Source organism: Priapulus caudatus, unplaced genomic scaffold (assembly GCF_000485595.1).
Source record: "Priapulus caudatus unplaced genomic scaffold, Priapulus_caudatus-5.0.1 Scaffold203, whole genome shotgun sequence".
In the NCBI taxonomy this organism is placed as follows: domain Eukaryota; kingdom Metazoa; phylum Priapulida; class Priapulimorpha; order Priapulimorphida; family Priapulidae; genus Priapulus; species Priapulus caudatus.
The window spans coordinates 121,076-139,422 of record NW_014577264.1 but is presented as its reverse complement, the minus strand read 5'-3'; the positions used below and the strand labels follow the sequence as shown (position 1 = coordinate 139,422).

General features: G+C 43.1%; 1 protein-coding gene across 1 annotated transcript in view; it reads left to right on the top strand.

Annotated features, from left to right (window-relative positions):
* LOC106807253 overlaps window positions 1-18,347 on the top strand; it is a 25,429-nt gene extending 7,082 nt beyond the window's left edge. Inside the window, exons 6-10 of the mRNA XM_014809546.1 lie at window positions 13,166-13,259; window positions 13,645-13,699; window positions 13,889-14,014; window positions 14,656-14,808; window positions 15,202-18,347. Of these exons, the coding sequence (XP_014665032.1) occupies window positions 13,166-13,259; window positions 13,645-13,699; window positions 13,889-14,014; window positions 14,656-14,808; window positions 15,202-17,699 (2,926 nt within the window). The 3' untranslated portion in view covers window positions 17,700-18,347. The remainder of the gene's footprint in view (window positions 1-13,165; window positions 13,260-13,644; window positions 13,700-13,888; window positions 14,015-14,655; window positions 14,809-15,201) is intronic.

Genomic DNA, 18,347 nt, shown 5'->3' with positions numbered 1-18,347 from the left:
GCTTGTTTTGAGAGAGATACGCAATGTAATCAAATGCTCGTGAACTGCTTCGCTATGCACATTGTTATTTGGAGAAATAACGAGGTGTACAGAGGTGGCACTAGGTGTTAACCATTGAATAAGCTGAAAATGAAAAATCTTCGCATAAAAGGTTCAAGTGTATCTTAAGTTTCATGTTCATTGCACATTTTGTAGCCCAATTTTTTTTTCAACACTTTATGTCGTGGCTAAACTATTGTACACCTCTGTACATCTACAATTCTGCATCATACATGTGAACTTTCGAGCATATTTTGATATCTGCCCGAGACATGTAGTAGTAAGCTCGCCGCCAGCTGACGTCACTGAATGACGTCAGAGACGTATATCCAACCAGCATTTTCACGAATATTCAATGCGCAGTATTCCATGCAACGTCAAACCCTTCTTATAGCACTATCCTGCGCGCGTGATAGGTGAACTTATCCACGCTGCCCAAAATAGGTTTCTTTGTTCGCACCTCGCTTCCAATACTGCTGCATTACGGCGCGTTATTATAGTTGACATATAGGCTTTAGTAAAGTCAGGCAATGGGCGAGGTGTTTGGCGATTTTGCCTGACAATTGCGAGTTTGTAAGCTCGTAATTTCTCTACAAGTTTTCCAAGGTGGCATGGAACGTTTTATCCAATATAGTTCGGCTGTCAGTGTAAGTCATGGACTATGATCCCAGTTAGTACTAAGCATAATGTTTCACAATACTTCACACGCTTTTGCAACACGGAGGTTGCGATATTTGTGAAAAATAAAAAACCGTGATTTCCTGACTATAGAAGCTATGTATAAAATGATATTTCTCTGTGATTACAAGTCGGACTAATTTAATCTTACACTGGTTTTACATGGTAACATATTTCTGTTAAACAAAGCGCGTCAGGGATTTTATAGTGCTGCTATTCTTATGGCGCTTCAGGGGCCGATGTACAGCTTCTTACCAGCGGGGGTTAACCATACTCAAGGTTGCGGAGCACGGAAGGGGGGTCTGGGGGCTCTCCCCCCAGAAAATTTTTTTAATTAGACCCTCTAAAATGCAATTTTCTGCGCGACGCAGGGGGGGGTCCGGACCCTGGACCCCCCTGTCACGCCCCTGGCGCTTTCATTCGCCATTATTTTCAATTCTTCACAACAAACTTGATTTATTAAGCAATCTTTTTTCAATTTTTAGCTCATCTGGACCAGTCGATGCAGCTTGGTAGAATCGCGCATTGAGCGTGCATCTGTCCATCCGGTCGTGCGTGCCGTCCGTCCCGCTGCGTCGAAGTTGGGCCGCAACTTAACGCTTCGACGTACGTACGATTTCGGGCGTAGGTGGGTAATCCGAAACCGAGTTGGGATGTCGAAGCTGGCGGCGTCATAGGTCACGAGTCAAGGGTGTAAAAGAAGGGGGAACTTTCCCCTTAACTTACAGTATTAGGGAGCGAATGCAGAAATTGCGGCACAAATTCAACGGCTCACTAGGCTTGTGATAGTCGGTGTATAGCATCATGGTAGGAAAAACCATCAACTGATGCCGAAATAAGAGGTCATCGGTCAGAAGGTCAATGGGGCACAGGGTCAGATTTTAGACATCTTTCTGAGCAATGGTCGATCTGGCGGATTGAAAAAACTTTTTTTTCAGCGGTGACCTAGCATTTTTTATGGCTTTTCTTGAAAGGACCATGAAATGTACTTCTGCTGACAATGCCGAAAGAGCAAGGGTCGGATCCGTTTTGCCCTAAGAGGAGGCTGTTACCATCGATGTTGCTTTACTGTTAGGAAGAATTTTGACTGACGGGTTGCTAGTAGAATCTTATACATTCCTGGTGTATGAGGCTACTCATATGTCAAGTGAAATTTCAAACAAATCCTTGGTTGAAGAAGGTTTATGCTCCATAATCGTATAATTTCCTATTGGCATTCTGTACGTCAGTGTGTGTACATGTAACGTATGCATGCCAGTGGCACCTGCCAGTGATGGTGGTGTACGTACTTGTCGTTTTTGCCTGACGTTATAGTTACAGGTGGCAGCTCTTCTAATTTAGCCTGTAGGCCTTGGCGTAGGTGTAAGATGGCTATGGTGCTTACCTATTCTGTTTTGCAAATTAGTTGTTTGCTACTACGTACGAGTGGAGCTTCCATCTTTAATCTTAAGACAGCTTAAAGTACGCGCATCTCGTTGGGCAAACTTTCATAATATCTCAACGACATTCTTCTTGAGAAGGTTCCTGATACCATCGCTGTCCTTCCAGTTTTGTGGTGTATGTGAACCATTTGGGACTACATTGTGGTTTACTAGAATCCCACCACTCCCCACAGAGTCACACGCGAGTAAGACGTTAGATGAGCGCTGTCGCTCTGCGGCACTTGTTCTCAGTAAATGTCCTGAATATCAGAAAAATCCTGATGCGCTGTTTTGGTACATATTGTGCTTAACCTTGATGGCAAAATTTTGCTTCCTACTCTTTGTGGTATTGGAAATATCCAAAATACCATATTTGACATAATATTCAAAATTTGTTATGGTCACATATTAGGTGCTGGAAATGTTCATGAAATTTTTTGTTCGTTTGAGCAATAGACATATACTCTCCTCTATAAATAAAAACACAGTGTGTCGATTGAATTCGATTCATTTCAGTAAACGACTTTAATCTTCATTAGAGCAATAGCAAATGCCAAAAGTGAGCAGTAACCTACATTGTTTACAAGAATACACACATATGAAAAAGTGACTTAGGTAAGGTGCTCCTTTTGTCCTCCATTGTGACACTTGTAAAAGTGCTAGTGCAAGCCATATAAATTGTATCTGAAAGCACTGCTCTGTAACCATGACTGTCATTATGTGCGCGCAGGGAGCATCGCTTTTGTTGAGAAACCAAGTTTAAGTGAAAAGCTCTCAACGGCAGATTGCTATTTCCCTCGTCGAGCTCAGACCAACAAGGAGGCGCGTAAATATACTACTCAGCAACAACATTGAATTCGTGTAGCTATCATGTCATAGACCAAACGGTAATGGCTTTTACCTACTTATATATGTGAATTACACGGACTCCATGTTCCAGTGGTTATTTTACTGTTGAACATCTAGGTTGCTATAATTAGTCAGTTAGCAGCATAGAAAAAATAGAGGAGCTTTTCTGTGATGGAATCAACTATATTAATCAGGAACACTTCTGTAAAAGATTCATTGAGAACTATGGCTGCAATACCACTGTCAGAGACTGCGGGCTGACCAGGCATCCAGATTGAATGAATTTTACATAAAATATTGTATGTTGACTCCCAGCTTGGGAAAACGATTAATGTGCCAATTATATTCTGAACTTTGTATGTCCAGCGGAAAGACACATTGAGAAGGCGCAGCAGTCTAAGTTGTAATTGAGAAGAAAGGTAATCATTACCTGACCCGACACTGTGCATGCTTCATGTATACACATTACAAGACTTGAGTATAATATCAGGAGACTATCATATTGATAGACTTCTCGTAATCTATGGCATTTACGTTTTATGCATTCACAGTATTCATCTAGCTATTGTAATGTTACTAGAAAATGTGATCGTTCTGTGGTGCTTATAGTATTTATCAACACGGTTGAAGAAAACGGAGGAAGAAGTACGTCTGCAAACCTGATAGCAGTGAACTCGGCATCTTAATGAGAAACGGTCAAGGAAAATGCCAAACGTAACACTACGCAAAACACCTTGCAGATCTTCAGGTACTCACTTTTTTTTTCACATTTATGGACACCTTACATTACAAGTCGAATTTCAACACTATTACAAATTTCCCAATTTTTTTACATGATGAAACAGTCGATATCATATTTGAACGAGTTTTATATTAGACCGCACTAAGCTTTTTCTTCACAATAAACCTAACGCAAGTTGCCTTAACTATTAAATTATTCGCCAAACCACTATTCGCTTTTTTACATGTTCTAAAAATAGGTGGCAGTGAAAAATTCGATTACTGGACCCACCCTGTTAAGAAAGTGTTTTGGCCAATTAGTTTCGTTTATTAAACATGGTAAATGTATTTTAATATATGAAAACATATATTTAATAACCTGCTACATAATTGTGAATTTAATATACTTTGTACTTGAATTACTTTATTAAATGGCTTTTTTTTTGTGGCACGGACACGGGCCACTTGTAGCGCAGCATGTGTCGCGCTACCTCAGACTAGTGTGGTGATGTATTTCTCAGTGGCTTATGATGATGGATGTCGAAGGTACATATCAGCATCATGTATATAACCAATCTTACACGGTTGTTTTGCCTCAGTAACGAGCTAAGGATGCATCGTGTTCCTTAAATAAGGTGTGCTTACTCGCATTTCTCATGAAATAGAAGCATGCTCTGTTGTGGTTACAGGTGCGCACACCACAGGTTGAAGACACGATTGGTGCTGGGGACACACCTCGCACCAGGCAAGTCTTGACGGCGGTCTGTGTGGTGGAACCGGTCGGTTGCGAGACGGCCGACGCCGCAAGGCAGACCAAACTCTCCAGAAGGCTCTGTTGTACGAAGAGTTCCTGCGAGAAGTCCCATGTGAGCACATGATGTACCAATAACTCAGACAAAACGGAATGCTGTAAAAAAGATGGTTTGAAAGTTTGATCTAAATGACGCTGCGTGCATCAATTTGTTCAACTAATTTGTTTGTTACCCGATTCGTCGAAGGAGGCGATGTCGCCGTGTCCAGTGTCCTGTGTTTTGCTCTGCAGGCAATTGAAAGTGATGACTACAAATTTTGTGTTGTATCTTTTTATTTAGGAGTGCTGTCTGCCGGCTTGTTTGCCGAGTTGTCTAAATGAGAGTTTGGGCAGGGCTTTCAGTGTCGGCCCCCCGCCTAAATACCTTGGGCTGCGGGTCGCGTCGACAAACAATCATTAGTTTTGTAATATTAGTGGCCCTCTAACGGCTAAGTTCTTAGCGCGCGCTTACCGCGCGGCGTGGTCTCTCCATCTAGCCCGGCCACTCCACTTCTTAGAGATAGGCTAGCGCGTACCATCTGTCACTGCATGGTTGCGGCGCCCCGCTTCGCTTTCTTTCACGTGCACTTGCTTCGGTGGCGGGGATGTCCTAGGAAATCGGGGCCCAGTGGTCGTAACAGCGTGCACTGTGCGGTCCTGTGCTGTGACTCGCGGCGAATGCAGTCCAGACGCTTTTCGTGGCGTAGCAGTGTGACCCATAGCCCTGGAACAGCCAGTTGAGTTGGCAGATGCAGCCTATGACAGTTATCGCCATGAAGCAGCGCGAGGGCACCGGGGTAATAACCAAGAGATCGTGCCAATGAAGCAGCCAACAAGGAGATCACAAAATTGGAATCGGTGTCCGGGCTGCCGCGCGCGCCGGTGCCGGTGTCGCTCAAGATCGCGAGAGCGGGCCCGTGGGAGTGGGCAACTGAGGGGGCGCATGTCTGCTGCTGATTTCCTGGTTTACAAGTCTGGCAGGTCGCAATCACGTAGCAGAGGAAGCGGCAATAGGAGCGCTGCGCATATTCGACGAAGAGAGGGAAAATGCTTATTACACTGGAAGTGCTCCAACGCGGAATAGTTCAGTGCAGACGAGTCACATTCTCAGGAAATTGTTCGTGTACGGTGCGAAGCTGTTTGTATCACCAGGACAAAAATATGGGTATCTTTAGCAGAGCGCAGAATTGTTTGTTGCTCTTCCAAAATGTAAGCTTGGATTCCTCTATTGGATTGGCTCATAGTCCTGATAATGGCGTTGAAGGAAAGCTCTGCTTTTGGATCCAGTAGGCCAATGCGTACTCTCCTTACCCCTAATGTAATGACAAGCTGTCAAATCAATTGTCAGCCCTAAAGAGAACTTCTGTCATTACCACCCCGTTTTCTAGAGCAGTGGAAGGATTCATCGCCAATATTATCAAAGCAATCGGAATGTGTCAGTAGCAAAGTCAGATAAACATCATCTCAGCGCAAGAGCTCGCTTACTTTTTTTTTCGCATGCAAAACTGCCTCACCTCGAAAAATACGCAGATTGGTTGATATTCGGATAGCACGGATAGAGACTGTTCTTCAATGACTATACAACAATTAGGCTGCTGCCAGTTGGAGCAAACCCGGTGTGCTACAAGACGCAGCAAAGTCGAAGAAGGCAATGTGTGAGGATTTGCAACAAAGCAAGCTTCGGAGTCACAGCACATTCCCATTCGATTGCTCAGTGACTGCATTTACACTGATCATGACTCTTCTCGTTCTTTATGAATGCCAGAAACCGATTTATCGAAGATTATGGTCTCACGTGACGCATCGTTCTAGCAGAATGCATGAAAGTGTTAGTACTGGACGAAGAGCAGTGCTCAGCAGTCACAAGGCTGAACAGGTGAATATCAATCATACTTGCGATGCAGGCTCAAGTCAGATCAGGAACACCTGATGGGAACAGCATGAATCAAACACTGTAACACCCTGAAGAGAAGAGTCTATGTGCGGGAAAAACAAAAACTCCAGAAACTTGTCGGACACTTGGCCAAAACGCAAGCACGCTGGACAACACCGAACAGCCGAAAGTCTCGTCCCTTCTTCGCAGAGGTTACTCCACAGGAAAGCGACTTTTCACACTCGTCGGGATGCTGTGCCAGCCATCTGACTCTTACAAATGCTCCAGTATTGCGATAGTGTCTCCAATCACCGAGAACACGAAAAACAACAAAAAGACCAGGAAAAGGTACTTCATGGGAACTTATCATTAGCAAAATTTGAAAACCTGGGATATGATTTAAAAGGTATGAGAATTTTCATTGCTCCTCTGCTGATAAGTCCTGTACCAGCAGAAGCATAGGCTTACGCTTAGGCTGCAGAAAATGCAAAGGCGTGTCACACTAATGCATGTGTAGAGCAAGCTTACTACTGCATAAGGAGGGCAACGGAAAGACTCTTTATTATTATGAGTAAAACTCAGAAAGGCAGAAGCTCGCACCATACAGCGATCACGGTTAAACAATGGGGATAGCATATTTGCGAAAGCAATGGAAGCATGTCAGCAAGGTACTACTAACACATCACAAGTGTCTATCAAGTCACAACGGAATTAGAAAAGTGTCTTTCAGCACAAAATGCTCTGGTGCAGAAAGACAGCTGTTACAGCGCGTGGATACCTGATGAGCTGGTCACACGGCAATCTTTCGCAGGGAGAACATGATAACGGCCAGCAGAATACCCACATGCTCTCACTCGCCTCCCCGTGACAAACAGCATGTCACAGGTGCTGTCTCCTTGCGCAGCCTGTTTCAACATTATTCCCACGTGAGGGCCCTGGTGGAGTCAAAGCCGCTGCAGTGATGACTGCTGCGCTTTGGAAGTCATGCCCACAAACGCACCGATGTCGTCATGTGGCTCGCTACCCGCTGTCCGTAGACAATGAGCGCCATGCAGTCTCCACTGACTAGCCAGTTCCCGTGACACTGAGGCTAGATGTGGCTGTTCAACCAGGATGACGTTTTGGTCTTTCGGATTCTGTGTTATCCTCCACACTCCCTCCATTGCCTAAGCAAAAAATTGAGGCGAGGGTCTTCCATCGCGGCATTCAGAGCTGCAATGAATGGTCATTGATAACCCTGTCTGAATCCCAGATGAAGTGGGCAAGCTGCCTAGAAACTCTTATAACGCTGTATTGTGGAATGCAGGTTTCTGTCTTGTACACCACCTACTGGCGTCCCAGTTACACAAAAAGCGTGACTGACAGTAAGTAATTCCTCGCCATCGAGCTAAGCGTGAGGCACCTAACCTAGTGTCTCCTATGCTGTCAAACCTGAGAGGTCGAAAGCTACGATGTGACACAGTCGAGAGTTGCCTCCCAGAAAAGACTGCCACAGCTCACGTAAAGAGGAAAGCAGTTGTGTGTGAATTAAATGAATTATTTTACTTTGTGGTTGCTGTGCTTATTAATTGTTGCTAATTATTATTGCTAGAGCACAGGCAAATTGCCGTCATTATATTTAATGTGTGTAAGGTATTTTATCTTATGTTGTAAAAAATGTCTTCGGACCTGTTCACTATGATTTGACAGATTACATTATTCTTATCATTTTGCCAGAAATATCTAGAGTATCACCACGTGCCTGCCATACACACTTTTTTATCACTAAGTACTCTACATGTAAATATTGGTTTACGGTCAGAGATCCTCTTAATTGACAAATTGCAAAGAGCGCTGCTCGGGGTAAAAAGATTTTTTCACCGATCATTCAATGAGTGGCGTTATTCATCATCTATACTTTAAAAGCATACTAACCCCTAAGTCTTTATATAATTTGTTCTAGGCACAGTATACGATACGACACACAGTGCTGGCGGTCTGGAGAGCACCTGGTTGTTGATTGTACGGTGGTGTGGGCTGCCTGCCCATTGATTCTATATCCGGATGCGATATCATTAGTAACATCTTAATTGCCGCTCATTTTTCAAAACGAAACTCTCTGCAATGTGCGGCTAAATGCAATAATAGCGATTTGCGAACATTTTCATGCTTTTTTGCCTTAGATTGATTCTATGTTATCACCTGATTAAACATCAGCTATAGCATGGGAAAAATAGAAATGTATGCTTTATGCATTTTCGTTGAATGCTCTTCTCTCTCATTTCTTCTTGAATGAAATTTATTTGATGCCCCTACATATATAAGGCTGATATATTATATATACTATATATATATATATATACTCTCTATAGTAATAGTAGAAAGAGCCTGGATAGTGTCGTTTTCCGTATCTCCTCGAAGAACCGTGGCGCACGTATTCTCACGCGAATCAAGCTGCGTGCCCCTTGTTGGAAGCGTCCCGAATACCATTCCGCTACGTGTAGTAGAACGCGATTTTTTCGATGCGTAAATGTCACTTTTTGCGGCAATTTTCTAAAAAGTTATGTGCGCCGAACAAACTTCGGCATTCATCGGAAACCCGCACACCAATTTTTAAGATCTGCAAATCCGCATGCGCACACACGCACACACCAAAGCCATTGCGGGCGGTGTTCCGGCTATAAACAACGAAGCACTGCCGCGCACAGCTGTGAGGCGAAATTTAAGAGAAACCCCAACGAGAGAGCGGCTACAGTTGTATGTGTGTGTGGCTTGTGTGTGTGTGTGCGTTGTTTCGTGCGTGCGTGCGTCGTGTGGACCGTGCGTGCGTGCGTGCGTGCGTCGCGCTGCGGGTGTATGTGGGTGCGCGCCGTGTGTGTGTAAATGTGGTATGAGTGTGCGTGCGGCATGCCCGTATATGTGTGTAAATACGGTGTGTGCGTGCGTGCGCGCGTGTGCAAACATTTGACAACGGGAGGTGTAACCGTGCCTGCGCTTACCCGGCTCCCACATGCGCTCTGACAATTTTAGACGCCGTTCGATTGTCTAAGAAACACACACATACCACACTATACATACCATAACTATAACTTAAACCACCACCATGGTAACCACTATGTTAAACTATTAATGTGTTTTCTCACGGGTTTTAATGATAATATAGCTATACTAAATGTAGATTAAAGGTATAATAATTAAACATTTAATTAGGTGGAGCCTTCACCTAGCCATAGCAAGCCACACTAAAACGCACGCACGCACACGCACACACAAAGCCATTGCGCGCTGGCGGTGTATAAACAGCCAATCACTGCGCGCACAGCTGTGTGAAGCGAAAAATTAAGACAAACCCCAACGAGAGACTGCTTCAGTTGTGTGTATGTGTATGTGTGTGTGCGCGTCCCGTGCTGTGCGTGTGGTGCTGCGTGCTGCGCGTGTGTGTATGTATGTATGCATGTGCATGTTGGTGTATGTGTGTGTCGTGTGAATGCGGTGTGTGCGCCGCGTGCGCGCGCGTGTGTGTGATGTGTGTGTGTGCGCGTGTGTGTGCAAATATTTGACAACGGGAGGTGTAACCCTGCCCGCCGCCGTCCACTGACTTTCAAGAAAATAGCATCTTCAAAACTACTCAATGCATTTTTTTTTTTTTTTTAAGAATTTGACTTATTCATGATGCTTTCTAACCAGAAGTGATATTTTCAAAAATAATATCTAAATAAGTGAAATTGTACTATAAAATCACCCCATTTTCCTTTTTTTGAAAAATTGTAGGTAATTTTAAGGTAAAATATTGATATATGACTCGAGTCTAAATATCAGTATTTTTCGTTTATGAAATACGTCTTCAACTAAAAGTGAGAGATAAATGGTTAAACCGCCATCCTCAAATCAGACCTCACTCAAACCCGTCTGGGCGGACGGGTAATAGCTAGTATATATATATATATGTATGTTCTTATGCTCTTCTCTCTCATTTCTTTCTTGAATGAATTTATGTTGATGCCCCTACATATATAACGCCTTGCTACTTGCATGCGTGAATGGCATTAGCTGTTTTACGTCGGTTCCTAGCTAAGCCCTTCTGCTATCTTTCTGGTGACAACACGCTCCCTGTTGAAATTGTTAAAATTCCAAAAACAAATTTCCCTCGCCGTTCAGTTGGCAGGGGCACCGTTAAGCTCTAGGAGGGTATAAAGAATGAGGTGTATTACCCTGGATATGGAAGATCGTGGCTACTCAGGTTAGAAGTGTTAGAAAATATTACGAAAAGAGGCCTGTGTTAGTATTATAAGGTGTGATTCTACTCGATTAGCTTCAGAGCTTCAATGAAAATGCCACGTTAGCAATAACTCTAGATTCGATTGTATCGTGGCAATCTCGTCAAGGGTCTTCTAATCTTTTAAGCTACGTCTACACGACGAACCTTAAACTTCGAGTTAAGCGTCTACACGGGGCCTTACTCGAGTTAGCTTAACCTCGCCAGTCGATCGAGGTTAAGCTAACTCGAGTTAAGGCCGTGTAGACGCTTAACTCGAGTTAGCTTAACTCCACGATAGGCGGCCAGCCATTAGTACGATGTACGTCACACACGCACGCACACGCTCAGCACGCACGTGTTACGTGCCGCACGCACGCCTACGTGGCACATGCACACTGCGCGCACGCACCGTGCTACCTGGACACGGCGCGCACGCACGCACACACTCATGCACGCGCACGCACGTGTACATGCCACACGCACGCACTATACATGCACACGTACGCACGTGTACCTGCACACGCACGCACGTGTACGTGCACACACACGGACGCATTGCACGCACGTGTACCTGCACACCACGTGTACCTGCACACGCGCGCACGTGTACGTGCACATGCACGCACGCACGTGTACGTGCAACACGCACATGTACGCACTTCACGCATGCACGCACGTGTATGTGCCACCACGCACGCGCACGAACGTACGTGTAGCGTACACGTACGCACGCACGCACGCACGCACGTATACAGTTGCACACGCACGCACGCACGTTTACATTCACACGCACGCACGCATGCATAATAAATCGGTAATAATCGCTATCGGGTGTTGTCGTGTAGACGCTACATAATCGCTAACTCGAGTTAGCTTAACTCGAGTTGAGGTTCGTCGTGTAGACGCTACATAATCGCTAACTCGAGTTAACGCTTAAACGTTCGTCGTGTAGACGAGGCTTTAATTCTCTTGAAAGACAAATTTACGTTTTACAATAAAAAATGCAAAAGTTAGAAGACCCTGATAATACTATTATCCGTCGGAAACTGATTAGCTCTGCTATTTACTGTTTCAAAGACATAACTCAGCAGACACACTGAAGACTGACCAGCCGATTGCATGACACAATGTAAAGGATCATGAACTTAGGTCCGACCAATAAAGTATGATATTGATGTTTTAGTGATAGCGAATGAAGGCAACTTTTGTAATGTGTCTGTTCATTGTAGTTCCATGCAGAATACCACCTAGCACAGTCGTTTTAGGCATCTATTTTTAAATTGCTTATGAAAACCATCTCCATTTTCTACCTATTTGTGTTTATTTCAAAGTTTGAGGGGTGTTACGTGTATAATGCACTCAGTTTCGTTCATAAAACTTATCGAATTTAACAAACTTCAGCTGTCAAATTTTCAGTCATTTAATAGCAACAACCTATTACTACATTAGTTAGTTCGACTAGGTTCAGTTGCACATACGCCGCAGGTTGTATGTTATAATAGCAACTATTGCTTAATTGTTTATGCAATTAAACATTTTTGCAACTAATTATTTCCCTCCGAATTTACTGACGTGAGGTTTCAGTAAGCACAGCATTTTAGTTGCAGAAAAATAAACATACTTTTTTATTATATACAAAATCATAGCGAGATTACACCAGTGTTTTCTCTAAAAAAAATCACAAGGGAGGTGGTAGGGTTGAATACGGGGTTGGTGAAGGCACAAAGCAATAGTAGAGGAGGTTGCCACATTCCTGCAGTGTTTCTTTGATGTGTGGCAGCACTGATTAATGAACTGTTCAGGTAGGGACCAGCAAGAGAACGTGGGACTGGGAAATTCCGTTCCGGAGACCCTAGTTTTTAGCTCAGCTTGACATCGTCAAGATGAGCTATTGCCATATGCGGTGTCGTCCGTCCGTTCGTCCGTCAAGATTTGGCTACGGTCAACGATAACTCGAACCGTTTGACCCACATGTTTCAAATTGCATATAGTTGTTACTCCTATGGGAGAGGTTTGAACGTCCTATTTTGGAGCACGCCAGTTGACCTACATTCGAGCCACGTCCACTTTTTAGCTCATCTGACAGTCAGATGCAGCTTGTAGAATCGCATGATAAAATCCTGATGCGCTGTTTTGGTACATATTGTGCTTGACCTGTGGCAAAAACGTTGCTTCCTTACTCTTTGTGGTAATTGAGAAATATCCAAAATACCATTTTACATAAATATTCAAAATTTGTATGGTAACATAATTAGGTGCTGGAAATTTCATGAAATTTTTTGGTTTGAGCATAGAGATATATCTCCTCTATAAATAAAACGTGTGATTGATTCGGTTCATTCGTCAATAAACGTTTAATCTTCATTAGAGCAATAGCCATGCAAAAGGTGTAGAGTAACCTAACATTGTTTACAAGAATACACACACATGAAAAGTACTTAGGAAAGGTGCCACTCCTTTTGTCCTCCATTGTGACATTGTAAAAGTGTAGTGCAAGCCAAATATAAATGTCATCTGAACACTGCTTGTAAAACCATGACTGTCATTATGTGCCGCAGGAGCAGATCGTTTGTGAGAAACCCAAGTTTAATGGAAAGCTCTCAACGGCAGATTGCTATTCCTCGTCGAGCTCACACCAACAAGGAGCGCATGGTAATAATACTACTCAGCAACAACTATGAATTCCGTGTAGCTATCATGTCATAGCACAACCGGTATGGCTTTTTACCTACTTATATATGTGAATTAGCACGGACTCCATGTTCAGATGGTTATTTTATGTTGAACATCTAGGTTGCTTAATTAAAGTCAGTAGCACAAGAAAAAATAGAGAGCTTTTCTGTGTGGAATCATCTATATTAATCAAGGAACACTCATGTAAAAAGATCTTCATTGAGAACATGGTGCAAAATACCACTGTCAGAGACTCGGGGCCTGACCAGGCATCTAATTGAACGAATTTTACATAAAATATTGTGTTGACTCCCAGCTTGGGAAAACGTTAATGTGCAATTTTTTCTGAACTTTGTATGTCCAGCGGAAAGACACATTGAAGCAGAGGAGCAGCAGTCTAAGTGTAATTGAGAAGAAAGGTAAACATTACCTGACCCGCACTGTGCATGCTTGCATGTATACACATACAAGCTTGAGTATAATATCAGGAGTCTATCAATATTGATAGACTCCTGATAATATGTATTTACGTTTTATGCATTCACAGTTTCACTAGCATTGTAATGTTACTAGAAATGTGATCTGTGTGCTATAATTTATCAATACAGGTGATAGAAAAAACGAGAAGAAAGTACGTCGCAACCTGATAGGTGAACTCGCATCTGAAATGAGAAAACCGAGTCCAAGGAAAATGCCAAACGTAACACCTAAGAAAACACCTTGCAGATCTTCAGGTATCACTTTTTTTTCCATTAGGACATAATAATTACAATCGAATTTCAACACTATACAATTTCCAAATTTTTTTTACATGAGAACAGTCGATATCATATTTGAACGAGTTTATATAGACCCACTAAGCTTTTTCTTCAAATAAACCTAAAGCAGTGTGCCTTAACTATTAAATATTCGCAAACCACTATTGCTTTTTTACATGTTCTAAAACATAGGTGGCAGTGACAAATTGCTTACTGCCATACCTGTTGAGAAAGTGTTGGCCAAATTAGTTTCGTTTATTAAACATGGTAAATGTTTTATAATATAATAAAATATATTTAATAAACACATGCTACATAATTGTGAATTTAATATCACTTTGTATTGAATTATTTTATTAATGGCTTTTGTTTTGTGCACGGACACGGGCACTATGTAGGCAGCATGTGTCGCGCTCACCTCAGACTAGTGTGGGTGTATGATTTTCCAGTGGCTATGATGATGGATGTGAAGGGTACATATCAGCATCATGTTATAATAACCAATCTTACAGGTTGTTTTGCTCAGTAAAGAAGCCTAAGGAATGAATCGTGTCCATTAAATAAGGTGTGACTTTACTCGCATTGGCATGAAATAGAACATCTCTGTTTGGTTACAGGTGCGCAACACACATTGAAGACACGATTGGTGTCGGACACACCTCGACACAGGCAAGTTGGACGGGTCGTGTGGAACCGGCTTGAGAGGCAGCGCAAGAGAACCAACACTCTTCCAGAAGCTCTTGTTGTAGAAGAGTCTCCAGAGAAGCCATGTGAGCGCATGATGTACCACTAACTCAGAAAAACAATGTGTAAAAAAGATGTTTGAAATGTTGATAAATGACAGCGTCATCATTTTTCACTAATTTTTTGTTACCGATCGTGAGAGGAGGGCATGTCCAGTGTCCAGTGTCTGTGTTTTGTCTGAGCAATTGAAGTGATGACTACAAATTTTGTTTTATCTTTTATTAGGATGCTTCTGGTTTTTCCGAGTTCTAAATTGAGAGTTTGGGCAGGGTTTAGTAAATAACCTTGTGGTCATCAACAAATATATTATTTGTAATATTAGTCTCAACGGTAATTTTACCTACGTGTTCTATTAGCACTAATTATTACAATAGACGTGCCATATCACTGATGTTGGCCCCCTTGTTTCTTTCATGCAGTGCTTCATGCGAGTCCTAAGAAAATGGCAGTGCTAAAGTGTCACTCGTCCTTTTACTCGCAATCATCACGCTCTCGTAGCTGTACCATAGCTGAACAGAGTGCAGTGGCAGATGCAGCTATGACATTATGCACAGAAGCAGGAGGCACGGGAATACAAGAATCGCCAATGAAGACCAACAAGGAATCACAAAATGAATCGGTAGTCGCTCAAGATGCAAGATGGCAACTGAGGCGCAAGTCTGCTGCTGACTTCCTGTTTACAAGTCTCAGTCCAACACGTAAGAGGAAGGCAATAGGAGCGTCGCATTCACGAAAGGGAAAATCTTATTACACGGAAGTGCTCCCAACGCGGAATAGTTCAGTGCAACAGTCACATCAGGAAATTGTTCGTGTACGGGGAAAGCTGTTTGTATCACCAGACAAAAATATGGGTTCTTTAGCCAGAGCAGAATTGTTTGGTTCTTCCAAATGTAAGCTGGATTCCTCTATTGTTGGCTCATGTCCTGATAATGGGTTGAAGGAAAGCTCTGCTTTGGATCCAGTAGGCCCAATGCTGTATCTCCTTACCCCTAGTAAATGCACAAGGTCCAAATCAATTGTCAGCCCTAAAGAGAACCTGTCATTACCACCCCGTTCTAGAAGCATGGAAGGATCATCGCCAATATTATCAAACAATCGGAATGTGTCAGTAGCAAAGTCAGATAAAATCATCTCAGCAAGAGCTCGCTTATTTTTTTCACCATCAAAACTGCCGCACCTCGAAAATACGCAGATTGGTGATATTTCGGATAGCACGGATAGAGCTGTCTTCAATGATATATCAACATTAGCTGCTGCCAGTTGGGAGCAACCGGTGCTAACAAGGCGCAGCAAAAGTCGACAGAAGGCAATGTGTGAGATTTCAACAAAGCAACTTCCGAGTCACAGCACATCCCATTCGATTGCCAGTGAAACTGCATTTTACACTGATCATGACTCTCCTCGTTCCTTTATGAATGCAGAAACCGATTTCGAAGATATGCCTCACGTGACGCATCGTTCTAGCAGAATGCATGAAAGTGTTAGTACTGACGAAGAGCAGTGCAGCACAGTGAACAGTGAATATCAATCATACTTGCTGCAGGCCAAAGTAGATCAGACACCTGCATGGAACAAGCATGAATCAAACACTGTAACACCTGAACGAAGAAAGAGTCTATGTGGGGAAAACAAAACTCCAGAAACATTGTCAGACCACTGGCCAAAACGCAAGCACCGCTGGACAACACCAACACCGAAGTCTCGTCCCTCTTCCGCAGAGGTTACTCCACAGAAAGTACTTTCCACATCGTCGGGATGCTGTGACCAGCCATCTGACTCTTACAAATGTCCAGTATTGCGAGGTAGTGTCTCCAAATCACCGAGAACACGAAAAACAACAAAAGACCAGGAAAAGGACTACATGGGAATATCATTCCCAAAATTTGAAAACCTGGGATATGATTTAAAAGATGAAGAATTTTCATTGCTCCTCTGTGATAAGATCCTGTCACCAGGCAGAAGCAAGGCTACCTTAGCTGCAGAAATGCAAACGGCTGTAACTAATGCATGTGTAGAGCAAGCTACTACTGATAAGGAGGGCAAGGAAGACTCTATTATTATGAGTAAAACTCAAAAGGCAGAAGCTCGCACATACAGCGATCACGTTAAACAAGGGGATAGCATATTTGCAGAAAGCAATGGAGTACATGTCAGCAAGGTACCTACTAACACATCACAAGTGTCATCAAGTTCACAACGAATTAGAAAAGTGTCTTTCAGCACAAAATGCTCTGGGAGAAAGACAGCTGTACAGGCGCTGATACCTATGAGGTTCACACGCAATCTTTCCAGGGAGACAATGATAACGCCAGCAGAATACCACATGCTCTCACTTCGCTCCCCGTGCAAAAACAGCATGTCACAGGTGCTGTCTCCTTGCGCCAGCCTTGTTTCAACATTATCCCACGTGGGCTCTGGTGGAGTCAAGCGCTGCAGTGATGACGCTGGCTTTGGAAGTCCATGCACAAAACGCACACGATGTCGTCGTGGCTCCGCTACCCGCCTGTCTAACAATAGCAGCATGCAGTCTCCACTGACTAGCAGTTCCCGTGACACTGAGGTAGATGTGGCTGTTGAACAGGATGACGTTTTTCTTTCGGATTCTGTGTTATCCTCACACTCCCCTCCATTGCTAAGCAAAATTGAGGCGAGGTCTTCCATCAGTCGGCATCAGAGCTGCAATGAAGTGGTCATTGATACCCTGTCTGAATCCCAGATGAAGTGGCAAGCTGCAGAAACTCTTAAACCTGTATGTGAAATGCAGGTTTTGTCTTGTACACCACCTACTGGGTCCACAGTTACACCAAAAGCGTACTACAGTAAGTTTTCCTCGCCATCGCAGCTAAGCGTGAGGCACCTAACTAGGTCTCCTATGCTGTCAAACCTGAGAGGTCGAAAGCTACCGAGTGACACGTGAGAGTTGCTCCCAGAAGACCTGCAAGCTCAGTAAAGAGGAAAGCAGTTTGTGTGTGAATTAATGAATTATTTACTTTGTGGTTGCTGTGCTATTAATTGTTGCTAATTATTATTGTAGAGCACAGCAAATGTCATTATATTTTAAGTGTGTAAGTATTTTATCTTATGTGTAAAAAATGTTCGGACCTGTTCACTCATGATTTGACAGATTACATTATTTTATATTTTGCCAGAAATATCTAGAGTATCACCCACGTGCCTGCATACACACTTTTTATCACTAAGTACTCTACATGTAAATATGGTTATACGGTCAGAGATTATTAATTGAAAATGCAAAGCAGGCTGCTCGGGTAAAAAGTTTTTCACCAATCATTCAATGAGTGGGTTTTCATCATTATACTTTAAAGCATAACTAACCCCTTAATCTTTATATAATTGTTCTAGGCTACAGTATACGATACAACACACAGTGCTGGCGGTCTGGAAGAGCACTGGTTGTTGATTTAGGTGGTGTGGGCTGTGCCCATTATTCTATATACGATGCCGATATAATTAGTAACCATCTTAAATTAGCTCATCAAAACAAACCTCTCTGCAAGTGCGGCTAAATGCAATAAATAGATTTGCGACATTTTCATGCTTTTTG